Genomic DNA, 14,769 nt, shown 5'->3' with positions numbered 1-14,769 from the left:
GAGCCCCGAGCCGCCCCACGAGGCGATGGGGACAGGGGCAGCGGGTGGCCCCAGCGGGCACGGTGGGCTCCGAGGCCCCGGCGAGCCGTGCCCGGCGCGGGGCAAGGACGGAGGCGATGCGGGGGGCGAAGGTGGCACCAAGTGACGCGCAGAGGAGCTGGGGACGGTGTCTATGTCGCCTTCTCGTAGGTGCGGGTGGAGACGACGCTGCCCATGGTGAGAGTCTGGTGGCAGGGAGGGTGGCGGGGAGGTCAGTCGGGCTGAGCCTTGCCCGGTCCCAGGCTGAACCTCCCTGATTTAAAACCGGTGCTATTTCCTTACCAGAATTAATTTCCCGTCCTTCAGCTCCCGGACCAGCGATGTCTCCTTCCCTTCCCACTTCTGCACGTGGATAAGTTTGCCGCCATCCAGCTTGACCACAGACTGCGGGGAGAGAGCAAGACCCACTGTCACCCTCTTCCCTGGAATTTCTCGGCTCCAGGGCTTTGTCCCTCGGAGGGGACGATGTTGGGCATCCTCATGCTCGCCCCGGAGCCCCGCGGGGCTCAGGGCCAGGCTGCTGGTGCCACCGTCGGCCGGCCCGTCTGGCAGCATCCCACCTGACTTTGCCAGCCTGGTTCAGCACAGGTCGGATCCTGCTCTGGCTGCCAGGTGGGTCACGGCCTCGGCTGCCCCCCGATAACCTGCCGTGGGCACTGTCGTGGTGACCCTGCCCTCCCTGACCCAGGGAGCCCTGCCCAGGGCCACATCCTGCTCCAGGGTCACCAGGACCCCATCCCGGCCACTTCCAAGCATGGCTCACTGGCTCTGGTGCCAGGGGGGGATCAAAGAGGTGGTGCACCACCTCTTTGGCATTGGGGGAAGTGTCGGTGCTTTGGACCAAAGCCTTCTCTTTGCCGGCGGGCCCGGCAAGGGCTTCCGGAGAGGCTGATCCGGCAAACGTGCCTCTGCTTGCTGGGGCCACTGTTTGCTCAGCTGCCGCGGTTGACTCGGCCCCGAAAGCCCGGCTGGTGCCAAGGTTAGTGTGACAGTTGCTGGGCACAGCCGCTGGGCACAGCTGCAGGGCTGCGTGGTGTGGGGGTGTGCTGGTACAGGCAGTGGCACCGGCCGCCCGGCTCCATTCTGCCCTGTGCCCCCCCCCCAGCTCAAGAGCCTGGTGCTGCCCCTCGAGTGCCCCTGCAGCTCAGGGGTCCCATGGGTTGCGACCCTGAAGCCCATGGCTTGGGGCCTCATGGATTGGGTCTCCCCACAGCTTAGGTGCTCCCACGGGATGGACGCCCCATGTCTTGGGGGCCCCCATGGGTTGAGACCCTGAAGCCCATGGCTTGGATGCCCCTGTGGCTCAACTCTCCCCATAGCCTGGGACCCCACAAGGCTTAGGTGCCCCCCATGGCTTGGGGTCCCCCCTAGAGCTCAGGTCTCCCCATAGCTGAGTTGTTCCCCACTGCTCAGGTGCCCCAATAGTTTGGGTGCCCCACAGCCAGGCTCTCTGCACACCTTGGGTCTCCCCACGGCTCGACTCCCTTGCACAACTCAGGTGCCCCACAGCCCTGGACCCCATGTGTCCTGGATGTCCCATGGATTGGGTGCCCCACAGATTGGGTGCCCCACAACTCGGCGTACCCCACAGCAGGACAGACCCCACCTGCCCCATCTCGTGCAGCCCCGTGGCTCGGGCAGCCGTCCTGACCCCCACTGCCCCACCACAGTCACCATCCATGGGGCATCTGAAGGGCATGTCCCGGGCTGTGGGCAGGAGCTGGCAGCAGGGCACGTGTCTCCGCTGCTTTGAACGCGGTTCCCACCAGCTCCGGCGGGTCCGAGCGGTGGCAGCGCTGCAGGTGGGAACCTGCTGCCCCGTATCTTCCCACTGCTACCGCCTGGCTCATGCTTGGCCCATTTCAGCCCATCCTCGCGTTGTGCCCAGCCCCTGCGCGTGCTCCTTTGGGGCCAGGAAAGGGATTTTTGTATCCGAAGAGCCCCAAGGCCCTCCCTGGGCTGGGGGGGGGGGCACCACATGGCTGCTCCGTACACGGCACATTTAACGGTGCGTGGGAAAGTAGGAAAACGCAGAGGCTGGATCAGTCCTGCGAGGGGAAGTGTCTCTGCGGGGTGGGGGAGGCCATGAAAAAAGCTCTGACCGCTCTCCAGGTGGTTTTTTTCCTTGCTTTTACGGGGAGAAACACCCAAACTGGGGAGGCATCGGCCTCCCCAGGGACCCCGGGGGAGGCATCAGCCCCTCGGCATCAGCCAAGCAGGATTGCCCGGCCGCTCCGTCCCTGCCTGTGGAGCTGCCTGCTTTGTAGGGTGAGCAATGGGGGGCTCCAAAGTGGGTCTCATGTCCCTTTCCCCCCCCCGAGTGGAGACAACACTTGCCACCACCCCTCCACGTCCCCTCGCCTCCGCTTGAGCAAGTGCCCAGGCTGGGCAGCGTTTGCCAACCCGGCTCTTGCACAACCTTCCCGGCAGCTCCGGGGCTGCAAAATGGGGTGAGGATGAGGGGGAGAGGGGGGGCAGGGGGGTGTTGGCTGGGTGGGACCGGGCTTGAGCACCAGCCCCGGCCAGCAAAGCGGTTACACCCTTCTGACGGCAAAACCGTTGGAGCCCCAGAGCCAAGAGCGGATGGTTGGATCTGGCAAAGCCCAAGAACCCTTTTTGGGGGGGGGGATCTGAGGTGGGGTGGGGGGGCAGGGCTGGGGGCTCACCTTGACGTGCCTGTCATCCGCCGTGGTCTCGTCGAACTCCTCGCCCAGCTTGAAGCTGATCTCGGTGTTCTTGAAGGTGCTTTGGGTCTTCACCGTCACCTTGTCGCCCTCCACCTCGATGATGGTGGTGGGCTTGGTGAGCCCGGCCACCTGCCGTGTGGCGAAGCCCACACCTGGGGGGTGCGAGGGCAGGAGGGGGGGCTGAGGGTGCGTGGAGGGGCAGGATGAGGCCATCAGCCTCCAGTCCCTCCCAGGATCACCCCAGGGCTCTTCCTCCTCATGATGGTGGGGGGTGAACCCCAAAACTGCTCCTCAGCCATGGTCCTGGGGGACCCCGTGTGTGCCCATGTGCTTAGGGGGGGTCCGGGGTGGGAGCGGGGATGGGGGGTGGTGCTGGCACCGCTGTCGTTGCTTGGGGATGGATCCTGTGCCAGCTCCGGGGCTGGGCAGGGTGGAGGGACATCGGTGTCACCCCCCCCACCCGACCACTCTGGGGTGGGGGCCCCCACCCCCGCCAAGGACCTGCACAGGGACCAGGGCTGGGTGATGAGGGCTTTAGGGGGGTGATGAAGGCTGGAGGAGTCCCGGGCGGTTCCCTGCACCCCGGGGGGGAAAATACCCTCTGCCAGGGGCTGCTCCCGGCGGGGGGGCACAGGGGGAGGACGAGACCCCCTTACCCAGCCCAAGCCCCCGGGACACACAGCCCCAGACCCCCCATTAACCCCCCCAGGAAGCAGCGACGCCCCCTCAGGCAGAGCCCCGGGGTGGGCTCAGCCAAGCAAATTGGGGAGGGGGAAAAAAAAACCCGGGGGGTGATGTCCTGACTCCAGCCCCCCCCCCGGGCAGACCCCCCCAGACTCACCCAGCGCCTTCATGTACTCATCGAAATTGGCCGAATCCACCAGCTTCCAGGTGCCCGCGAAGGCGTCGACCATGGCGAGGGGGTGCGGGGGGGGGGACACACGGACACAGACAGACAGAGCCGCACGCGGGTCCGGGGGGGCCCGGGGGTCCGTCCGCCTCTGACCGTGACACTGCAGCGCCTCGCTGCCCGCAGCCTCCTTAAATAATGTCCTCATCACATGATTGGAAAGAGCACAACCACGCTCCAGAAATACTCCTCGGCAGCGCTGCCAGCGGCCACCTTGGCCTGGCCACCCCGGCACCCGCCACCGGCCACCCCGGCACCCGCCACTGGCCACCCCGGCACCCGACCTCTGCCCAGACCCCCCGGTCACGGAGGGTCGAGTTGGAGCCAGTCAAAGATGGGAATTGCTGAGTGGGTCAATTGTGTTGTGAGTTGTGTACGGTCTCTGTGCCAGCCACAGGGGGTGGCGAAGGGGTGTAGGATTTGGGGAAACTGAGGCAGAGAAGAGCTGGGTGCGGCAGGTGTGTGTTCGCCCCATGGAAGACCCAAAGAGGGTGGGGGGTGCTGGGTGCTGCCCGTGGTCTGTGGGTGGTGGGGCACGGTCAGGGCATGGGGACACCAGCAACGTCCTTCAGGATAATGTGTCCTGGGGACAGGGAAGCTGAGCTGGGGAAACTGAGGCACGGGGAGCAGCAAGCACCAGGGTGGGGGGGTCAGGTAATCAGGGGACTGTGGGGACATGCGTGACCCCATCCCTGCTCTGTGTGTGTTTGGGGACACATGTGACCCTGTCCTCGCTCCATGTGTGTGTTCACGGGGACACGTATGACCCTGTCCCTGCCCTGCGTGTGTGTGGAGACACACGAGTGTGGCCCCAGTGATTCTCTGGCTGTTGGGGGGGACGCTGGGGACCGGGACAGCCATGCGGTGGTGGGACCCACAACTTGTCCCCCCCATCTCCCCTGGCTCCAGTGGCAGCGGGGTCAGTGCCAGCGCGTCCCTGGTCCTTTCCCAGTGTGCCAGGGGTCACCTGTGGCCTTGGGATTTGATGTCCCCTGCCCCCCTGGCTCCCTGGGGACCCGAAGCCTCCTGCCCCCGGCCCAGGGCAGCGGAGGGTCCCAGCCAGGGGGCTCGGGTGTCCTTGAGCCCCGTGATCACACCACGTCCCCACGTCTTGGGGACATCGGGGTCAAAGTGACCAGGTCCGGGAGGTACATGGGGACACTTTCTCCCTCTCCCCAGCCCCAAGGTGACATTGCAGACACCCAAAAATAGCCGGGAGCTCGTGTTCAGCCTCCTCCTGCCGGCACTGCCTCTGACTGGGACCCCTCGCCTCGCATCCCCGGGGGGGACCCGCACCCTGTGGGTGCACGACTCCCCAGTGAAAGACGGATGATTTATTCCCTGGGGAGGCAGAGCCCCACTCCCCCCGTCCCCATGGGCTGGGGGACACGAAGGGGGCAGAGGCTGACCCCTGTCCCCTCTCCCTCCTGGGTGTCCATGTCCCAAAACTGCATGGCCCAGGGCCCCTCACGTGCTCCCAGCCTCCCCCCGAGACAGCGGGACCACAAGACGTGGATGGTCACACGTACGACTGCCCACGCATGTGGACACCCACCCGCAGGAGCACCCATGCAGAGGAGAACTCACACGCATGGGCACCCACCTGCACATGGGTGCCCATGCACGTCAGCATCCCTGTACACAAACACCTGCGCACGTGAACACACACGAACATGGGTGCTCATGCACACAGACACTCATCGACATGGGCACCCATTGACATGGGCACCCACGCACACAGACACCCATCCTCAGGAGCAGCCACGCACACAGACACCCACAGGAGCATCCGTGTGCGTGGACACTCATGCTAACAGAGACCCGTCATGCACATGGGTGCCCCATGCACATGAGCACCCATGCACACAGACACCCACACACATGAACAGGCACGCACATGGCTGCCCACGCACATGGACACTCACCCATGGAAGCACCCACGCGCACAGCCACCCCTGCTGACAGTGACTCACCACGCACACGGGTGCCCACGCACACAAGCACCCACACACATGAACACGCACGCAGACGCCTGCCCATGTACATAGACATCCACGCACATAGACACCCACGGGAGCACCCATGCATGTGGACACCCACCTGCACATGGGTGCCCATGCACGTCAGCATCCCTGTACACAAACACCTGTGCATGTGAACACGCACGAACATGGGTGCTCATGCACATAGACACCCATCAACATGGACACCCATTGACATGGACACCCACGCACACAGACACCCACCCTCATGGACACCCATCCACAGAAGCACCCATGCACACAGACACCCACAGGAGCACCCACACACCCCCTGCTGACAGAGACCCACCCCGCACACAGCACCCGTGCACATGCACACAACTGCCTGCTCACAGGAGCACACGCACACAGACACCCACCCACAGGATCACCCGTGCACGCACACACACGTGCATGCTGTCACAGGCACCCACGCACACAGATTCACAAAGGTGCCCACACACGTGGGTGCTCCACGCACAGAGGCACCCACGCACGCAGACACTGTGCACGTGTGCTCGGTGGATGCCCACACACATGGATGCCCACACATGTGGACGCCCACGCACACGGATGCCCACACATGTGGATGCCCACGCACACGGATGCCCATGCACACACATGGATGCCCACACTCGTAGATGCCCACGCACATGGATGCCCATGCACACACAATGTCACCTCCTGGCCAGGGCTGGCCCCACACCAAGGGACAGGAGCAGCCGATGTCCTTGCTCAAGAGCCCAGAAGTGGCCAGGGCCACCCTGGGGTGCTGGGGACGGGTGCTGCTGGCCACGGTGGCCCTGCGTGTGGCCCTGCTCAGCTCTCCCGGCCTCGGTCACCACCGTGGAGGTGGCCAGAGTGGACCTGGGCTTCAGCATTTCTTTGCTGGTCCCATCGCCACAGCTACAGGTGACCATCTGTGGTGGAGATGGGTCCACCACAACGTTCAACCACTCTGCCCAGATCCAGCCTCCGGCCAGCAAAGCCTAGCCTGGGCAACCAGCCCCTGGCCTGGGCAGGATCCAGACACCTCAAATCCTTCCCAGCCCCTCGGTGGCCAGGCAGGAGGGTCCCTGTCCCACCCGCCAGCGGAGGTGGAGGTTTTGAGGAGCACGACCAGAGCCTGGAAAAGCCCAACCCCACTTCGTGCACATCCCCCAGGTGCTGCAGGACCCAGTTGGCCCCTTTTGCTGCTGCTTCCCCCCTCTCGGGGCTCTCCCCAGGGGACATGGTGGGGCAGGGGTGGGGGATCCCAGGCTATGTGGTGCGGGGAGCAAGTGTGGGCATCCATGGGTGGCCCTGGCACAGGGGGCTGGGGATGCCCAAACCAGCATCACTCTCCTCACCCCTCTGAAATTAGGGGCAGAGCCACCTCCCTTTCACAGGGAACCCCATGCCAGCCAGGAGGGTGACACTGGACAAAAGCTGAGACCCTCCCACCCACGGGGCAGGGACCACCCTGGGGTGCCCCAATCCTCGGCAGGACCCCTCAGCAAGGTGCTGGCTGCTGGGGGTGCTTGAGGGCCGAGGGGGCTGTTGGGGTTGTGCAGTGTTCCCCCCTCCACCCCCTCATTCTTGAAAAAGGCTCCTGGGTGCCCCAGGAAGGAAGACCAGGAGACGAGGTGGTACCCAAACCATCACAGTGACACCACACTCAGCCAGAGACACCCGCGGGCCCCCGCTGCGCCCAGATCCCCCCCACCCCACGGCCACCCCCCTGCACTCGGCTCTGCCAAATGCCCCAGAAGAAAAACATTCCTCCCCCCCGGGGAGGCGAAATAAAAATAAATCAGGTCCCCCCCCCCAACCCACCCCCCACCTTGGGGTGCTCGCCCAGGGCGCGGGTGGGAATCGCCCCCTCGTCGCGGCGGGTGCCCACCACGCGCTGCTCCCCCCGTGGCGCCGGGGGGGGACGCCCGACGGTCTCGCCGCCGGAGCACCGAGGCAAACCCAGCGGGCTCCGGCTGTGCCGGGGAAGCCGGGCTGATGCTCCACAGCCGCCTCGTTCCTCCGCTGGTCAGCAATGTCCCCCCTGGGAGCGGGGTTAGGACGTGTCCTTCAGCTCGGGGCTGGGGGGCTGCGGAGGGGGCACCTCCGCCGAGGGCGACTGCATCTCCTGGGCGCTGCCTGCAAGGAGAGATGAGTTATGAGCAACCGTGGTTCCTGCCCACCCCGCGTTGTGCTCCGTCTTCTCCGTCGCCTACCTGCGCTCAGGGACATCTCGGCCAGCTTGAGGGGCAGGTCGGAGGGGCTGACGCCGGCTGGAGAGCCCAGGATGTCGGGCAGGGCATTGCGTCGGCCCGTTCTCCCAGAGGATGCAAAGTCCAGCACGGGTTCCACCTCGGTCATGTTAACCCTGGAGAGACATGGTTCCTTCTCTGTCAACCCCTCTGAGCACAGAGGGCAAAGGGGACTCAGCCCTAGTCCAGGCAGGATGCTCTGTCCCAAGCACAAGAACAGGCTGGGTGAAGAATGGATCAAGAGCAGCCCTGAGGAGAAGGACTTGGAGCTGTTGGGTGATGAGAAGCTGAACATGAGCCGGCACCGTGCGCTGGCAGCCCAGAGAGCCAACCGTGTCCTGGGCTGCATCCAAAGCAGCGTGGGCAGCAGGTTGAGGGAGGGGATTCTGCCCCTCTGCTCTGCTCTCCTGAGACCCTCCTGCAGTGCTGCGTTCAGCTCTGGGGTCCCCAACAGCAGAAGGACATGGAGCTGTTGGAGCGGGTTCAGAGGAGGCCACGGAGATGATGCGAGGGCTGGAGCACCTCTGCTATGGAGACAGGCTGAGAGAGTTGGGGCTGTTCAGCCTGGAGAAGAGAAGGCTCCGGGGAGACCTTCCAGCACCTTCCAGTACCTAAAGGGCTACAGGAAAGCTGGAGAGGGGCTTTGGACATGGGTGTGGAGTGACAGGACACGGGGCAATGGCTTTGAACTGAAAGAGGGGAGATTTCGATGAGATCTAAGGAAGAAATTTTTTGCACTGAGGGTGGTGAGGCACTGGACCAGGTTGCCCAGCGAAGCTGTGGCTGCCCCATCCCTGGAAGTGTTCAAGGCCAGGTTGGATGGGGCTTTGAGCAACCTGGTGTAGTGGAAGGTGTCCCTGCCCATGGCAGGGGGGTTGGAACTGAATGACCTTTGAGGTCCCTTCCAACCCAAACCATTCCATGATTCCAGCTCAGGACAGGCAGCATCCCCTGCCTGGGGAGCTGGGCTAAGCCCTCTACAATCCCCTCTGCCCACCCTCATTGCAGACTCTCCAGGAGTGACAGCAGGGGCCACCCTGCCCATGGGACCTCCTCGTCTCGAGGGTTGGCACCTTTGGGTGCTGTGATCTCTGCCGGTCACAGTGTCGTGGAGGAAGGGGAGTCCTCAGGAGTCCCACCAGCACCCCCTGCACCGAGCAGCCTTACCGGGCACCCTCCAGCCTGGCCTGGCGCTGGGTCTCCCCCGTGCCCAGGGTCCTGTTCCACTCCCTGGCCTGGTGGTTCCCCCTCCCGAAGTCTCCCAGCCAGCGAGGGACCCCACGGGAGATGGGGGCTCTGGCCTGGGTCCCCTCCGGCTCCGACCTGGAGAGAGGAGGCAGAGCAGGGGGTCAGCGATGGCTCCTGGGGCTGGTGCCAATGGGTGGGAATGAGGGAGTGGGGAGGAAGCCTGGGGGTGGGAGAGGCTGTGTCCCCACGTGGAGCACCCAGAGCACCCACCACCCTTCTTCCAGGGTGGCTCCACCAAGCCTGGCTGCAAAGGGCAGGTTGGAGGGGGGGATGTCTGATGTCTGGTGACACCCAGCTGGGAGGTGGGACAGCAAGGGTTGTGGCCAGGGGACCAGGGTGCTGCGGTCCCAACCTGGGGACCCCACCGTGCCCCTTGGCGAGCGGCTCTCACTGAGCCAGGCCAGGCAGCGGTGACACTGGGGTTGGGCGGGGGGCTCTCCCGGGAAGCCCCCGGCACTGTGCTGGTCCCACTGGTGTGGAGCTGCTCCCAGCACATGCCACTGCTGGGACTTTCCCAGGGTGTTTGCTCGGTGCTGGTAAATATTCTGGACTTTAGCAGAAGGGTTTTGCAGCTGCAGGTGGGGTGGGGGGGTGGCACGGGACCTCGCAGGGACAAGGGGTGGCCTCCACCCTCCCCAAACCCCCTCCAGCCGCTTATGGGGCGTGGGGACCCCCACGTCATCACCCAAACGGCCCCAGCCCCTCCAGACCCGACACTGGTGACGGTGCTGGGACTGGTGTCCCCAAGCTGGTGGCGGTGGGAGCTTGTCCTGCTGTTGGGGGGGCGGGCCATGAACTCACCAGTGTCCCCCTGGGAATCGCTCTCCAGCACAGGACGAGCCAAGGTCCCCGTGTCCTTGGGCGCAGGCACTGAGCCGAGCAGGACGAGTGACCCCGGCTGCGTGCGAGGAGGAGAAATGAATGATTAACCCGGGAGGTGATTAGGCAGGGGGAGGCTGCTCCGCGCGGGGCAGGAGCCAGGCCCTTTTCAGGTGGGGAAACTGAGGCACGGTGCGGGGCTCGGGTGCGCGATGAGGAGCTGTGGCTGCGCTGCTGCAGAGACGTGGCAGGGGCTTGATGGTCCCTGCACAGGCGTGCGTGCAGCAGCCGTGGCACGCTGGGAACACATGTGCTTGCGTGTGTGAGAGCACACGTGTGTGCACGTGTTACCTCAGGCTGGGCTGCTGTGTGGGGGTGTATGTACACATGTAGCTAGAGCTGAGCCCCAGGGCGTGCAGGTATGGTGCCCTCCAGTACATGTGTGTGCATGTATGGTGCCCTCTGGCACATGTGTGTGCAGGTATGGTGCCCTCCAGTATACATGTGTGCATATATGACATCCTCCAGCACATGTGTGTGCATGCACGGTGCACTGTGGCACATGCATGTTTATGCATGGCACCCCCTGGTACATGAGTGCCCACGCATGCTGCAAGGTGGCATTTCCTGGCACACGTGTGTGCATGTGTGGTGTCCCATGGCACATTTATGTGTGTTCACAGCATCCTCTGGCACATGTGTGTGCATGCATGGCACCCCCTGTCACATGTATGTGCATGCTGTGTGCCCTGTATGCACACCAGCATACGTGTGCACCCCTACATCTAGGCGAGGGCTGCTGCCAGCTCCCATTAGTGCCAGAGCCGTGTCACCTCCTGGTCACAGAGTTTCTCATCCCACACCACAAGTTCAAGTTCACGTCCCCCATCTGGCACTGAGCACCCCCAGCCCGGCGGGTGCCCTCACCCTGCATCCCCTGCTCTGGGCACCGGGACACGGGCAGGCGTGTGGCATCTGTGTGGGTGCCGGAGCACCCAGCGTGTCACCCCGGCAGCCGTTTGGGAAGAGGGGCTGGGGTGAGCCGGGACGTGCGTGACGGCGTGAGCACGTGAGCGTGCACAAGCACACGCGCGTGTGCACTCATGTTCACGCACACACGAGGTCACACATGCCACCACGCACGTGTGACGTGAACGCACCCGCGCGCTCCCACGCTGCGCACACAGACGGACGGACGGACTCTGCACATCCCAGCGAGACGGGAGCCGAGCAGGGCAGGATCAAAGCTGCCTTCCCAGCAGCTCCGGCTGGCTCAGGCGCTGGAGATCCGGGCCATGAACAGCCCTCGGGACTGGGCCGGATCCTGCCCATCTCCTTCCCGCAGCTCAACCCCTCCAGGGATGGCGGGGATGGAGTGCCCGGGCTGCGGGCAGGGGGGTACACCCCACACACCCAACCAGCGTGCCGAAAAGCCATGTAGGGAGATCAGGACCTTCACGCTGGCACGGGGAGCCCATCGACCTGTCCCCCGTCCCCATGCATCTCTGGGTTCCCCTGGGGACACGGTCCAAGGTGCCAACCCCCACCCCGTGTCAAGCATTGCCGCATCCTCCTGATCCCACCGGCAGCAAATCTCACCCAGCGCCGGGCGAGTAACGTTGCATAAAGCCCCGGCCCCTGCCCTGCGGGCGAGGATTTTGCCCTCTGAGCGCAGACCTTTGCTGGGACCTTAATGTGGTCTCCACTTAAAAAACCTCCTGGAGTCCCACGGAAGGTCCTCGGGGCCGCTGGCTCCTGCTGCAATGCCCCTGATGGGATACAGGAGGGTAGGCAGAAATAAACCTTAATCGGTCCTGGAGATGGGCTGCGGTGGAAGATACTGGGAAGACGTGGAGGGAGGACACGGCGCTGGGATGTGGCGTGTCCCCTTGGTCAAGTCCCTTGGGAACTGAGCCCTTCCCACCATGGCAAAAGCTGCCTCTTGCAGAGAGGCCACCAGGAGACCAGAAAAATGTCCTACGAGGCCATATCCAGGCTGGGATAGCCTCAATCCTTGGGCATGTTCATGCAACGCAATGTCCTCACTGCCCACATCTCCATCCCCACAGTGCTGCTGAGCCCTGACACCCTCGTGCCACGTGGGTGAGAACCGTGGGCACAGGCTGAGCTGCTCGGCTTGGGCTGGGGATGCTCAGTGACGTGGTTTGGCTGTGGCGATGAGCAGCTAAAGCACAAAGAGGGGGAAGCTGATGGTCTGGCTGAAGGCCAGCGAGTGAGATGCAGAGTGATCACGAGATGATGCCGGGATGTGCCACTCTCCATCACGTGCTGCTGGAGATGCCCACCCCATGCTCAGTGTCCAGGCAGCCTGTGCAGGATTAGACCTTGCCTTCAGCATCCGAGCTCCTTGCAGGATGATCTGCTGCAGGAAACAACTCTCGAGCTCTGTTTTGGGAGCTGCCCCACTGCATCTCTTTGGTGTTTGAGTCCTGGAGCAGCCTGAGGAGCTCCTGTACCTGTGGGCAGCAGGAGGAAGGGCTCCTGCCCCAACACCTGCTCCTTGCTTGCCTGGTCTTTGCTGCAAACCTTCTCATCCAAGCCCAAAAAAGGCAAAATCATAAATCACAGAATAGCTTGGGTTTGAAGGGACCTTCAAGACCATCTAGTTCCAACCTCCCTGCCATGGGCAGGGACACCTTCCACTACACCAGGTTGCTCAAAGCCTCATCCAACCTGGCCTTGAACACTGCCAGGGATGGGGCAGCCACAACTTCTCTGGGCAACCTGTTCCACTGCCTCACCACTCAGAGTGAAAAATTTCTTTCTTATATCTAACCACACTCATGAGATCACCTGAAACAGCATCCGTGGCTGCTCCGGAGCCAGCACCCGGAGCATGGGGACCACAGGACATCTCGTGGTCCCCAGCATGGTCACGTCACGCTGGCCAGCTTTGCCAAACACATTCCTCCTCCGAGGGCAGGTGAACCAGAAATGCTCCGGGGTGTTTAGGACCAGGGAGATGTTACAGCGATGGCTGGAAAGGTTTGATAAGGATTCATTTAACCAGAGGCATAAGGATTTGCTTTTTCAGCTTCAAAGTGGTTGATGGCTCATGTGGAAGTGTGGGTTTGGGCCATTTAATGTTCCTGGCTTGCTTTATAAAGAGGTTTCTTCATGGTTGTTGAATTCAATGTGTTGTGGGGTCTGTGCCATGCCCCGCTGATGACAGGCTGGGAAATGCTGCAGACCAGCACGAGCCCTCTGAAAATCCATCGGCAACCCCACGATGTCGATGTCGTTAAGAGATGATGAACACGATGAGAAATGGGGAGGATTTACCCAGGCGCAACAGGAGCGTTGAATTAAACGAGCGATGCAAACTGGTAAGGAAAGGGCTGCCCCGGCTCAGGAGGGGACGAGAGCATCATCCAGGAAAATCACCGATGAGGCCACATGGGAGAAAAATCCAATGGGACTGATTTATCCAGAGACCGACAATTACCAGACAGACCAAGCAGCCCCTGGAGCCTGGAACAGCAGATGGCAATAATTAAACACGGGATAAAAATCTGGAGAGCTGAGAGAGCTCCCGCGGAGGCGGCAGGTTTGGTCCCGGCGGTTTCGTCCCGAGGGATGTGACTGCGGGCAGCAGCGTTCCTGCCCCATGGAATGATGCCAGTGTTGGAGCCCAGGAGATGCTGAGCAGGCACCCGCTGCCACGAAGAGATGGGCTTCATCAGCTGTCAGCAGCCCATAAACCTCTCCCAGGATCCAGGCGAGAGGGAAGGATGGGAATAAATGTTGTCCCAAACTCACTGTCTCCAGGGCAGGAGGAGAAAATGAAAAGGAAAAAAGCTCCAGGGATGTTGGCTGGTGCAGGAATAATTAACGTGGAGATGCAGAGTGACAGAGAACAGGTTTTGCCTCAAGCCCAGAACATGGGAAAGTCTCTACCCAAGTGCCTGGAGACGACGATCCCTCCTGGATGAGGTGCTGGGAGGAAGCAGCTGGCAGCGCCTGCCCGCGGGGCAATGCCAGCACCAGCCGCCCGCCCTCGGCAGCGGAACCGCTCCCACCACGGACCAGCACTTTTGTCCGTAAATCCCCAGGTTTCCAGGCAGAGCAGAAAGGTGCCTGGGCCAGCTCGGATCCTGCCTGGTGCCTTGCGAGTGCTGGTGACACCACACGGAGCGAAGCAGCGCAGGGACCCGAGTGAACTGCTCCTGGATGCTCGGACCATTGTCAAGGTCTCACACTATTTCTTCTCCCATTTCTCCCTGGCTTCTCCTCACTGCCCAGCCTCAGCTCCTCCCCAGAGCTTTGAGGAATCATTCCAGCAGGTTTCCAGAGAGAAGGTTCCGCTGGCAGCTCCTCAAGTCTCTGGTCCAGCCTGAGATGGTCCAGCGTGTCCCAGTATCCGTGGGGTTGGCCTCTCCACGCGATGTGCTTCCCAGCAAACACCACTGCCCGAAAGGCGTCCAACACGTGGGTTCCACCACCTCCCTCGCTGTGAGCAGATCTTGCTCATTAGACTAATGTACTTAGAGCAGTAATTCTCGTTTCCCTCTAAGCTCCTTCCTGTTGTGTCCTGCTTTGTGCTTTGACCTTCCTCCCTGCTCTTGCTCTTGCACACCCCTCCTCACAGCCTGACCTGCTTTCCATCTTCTCCACGGCTCCTGCTTGTGCTTGGATTGCCTCATCCATTGGTCTGGGGCATGTTGAAGTGTCTCTTCTTCCCCTCTCATCATCCTCACATCCCTCTCATCATCCTTACATCCCTCTCATCATCCTCACATCCCTCTTCTCCCTTTCCCCTGCCCCGTCCCTGGTGCCCATCA

The 14,769-nt window shown here is 62.8% G+C and overlaps 2 protein-coding genes across 3 annotated transcripts; both read right to left on the bottom strand.

The window, feature by feature from the left end:
* Positions 1 to 108: 108 nt before the first annotated feature.
* FABP3 (fatty acid binding protein 3) lies at positions 109 to 3,643 on the bottom strand. Of its 2 annotated transcripts, none has more exons than XM_086625932.1 (4): positions 3,564 to 3,643; positions 2,706 to 2,943; positions 322 to 423; positions 109 to 224 (listed from the first exon to the last, which is right to left on the bottom strand). In XM_086625932.1, the coding sequence occupies exons 1-4, from the start codon at positions 3,638 to 3,640 to the stop codon at positions 171 to 173; spliced, it is 471 nt and encodes a 156-aa protein (XP_086482058.1). In that variant the 5' UTR covers positions 3,641 to 3,643; the 3' UTR covers positions 109 to 170. The 2 variants fall into 2 exon arrangements, with proteins under 2 accessions (XP_086482058.1, XP_086482060.1); XM_086625934.1 differs by having other exon boundaries at positions 2,706 to 2,878; positions 3,568 to 3,643.
* A 4,061-nt stretch (positions 3,644 to 7,704) lies between these two features.
* On the bottom strand, positions 7,705 to 8,009 carry LOC147527073 (cAMP-dependent protein kinase inhibitor beta-like). The gene is made up of 2 exons (XM_086626217.1): positions 7,865 to 8,009; positions 7,705 to 7,787 (listed from the first exon to the last, which is right to left on the bottom strand). Exons 1-2 carry the CDS (start codon positions 8,007 to 8,009, stop codon positions 7,705 to 7,707), a joined length of 228 nt encoding a protein of 75 aa, XP_086482343.1.
* Positions 8,010 to 14,769: the final 6,760 nt, after the last annotated feature.

This window comes from Tauraco erythrolophus, chromosome 24 (genome assembly GCF_009769465.1).
Source record: "Tauraco erythrolophus isolate bTauEry1 chromosome 24, bTauEry1.pri, whole genome shotgun sequence".
NCBI lineage: Eukaryota > Metazoa > Chordata > Aves > Musophagiformes > Musophagidae > Tauraco > Tauraco erythrolophus.
This window is presented reverse-complemented; position numbering and strand designations above follow the sequence as displayed.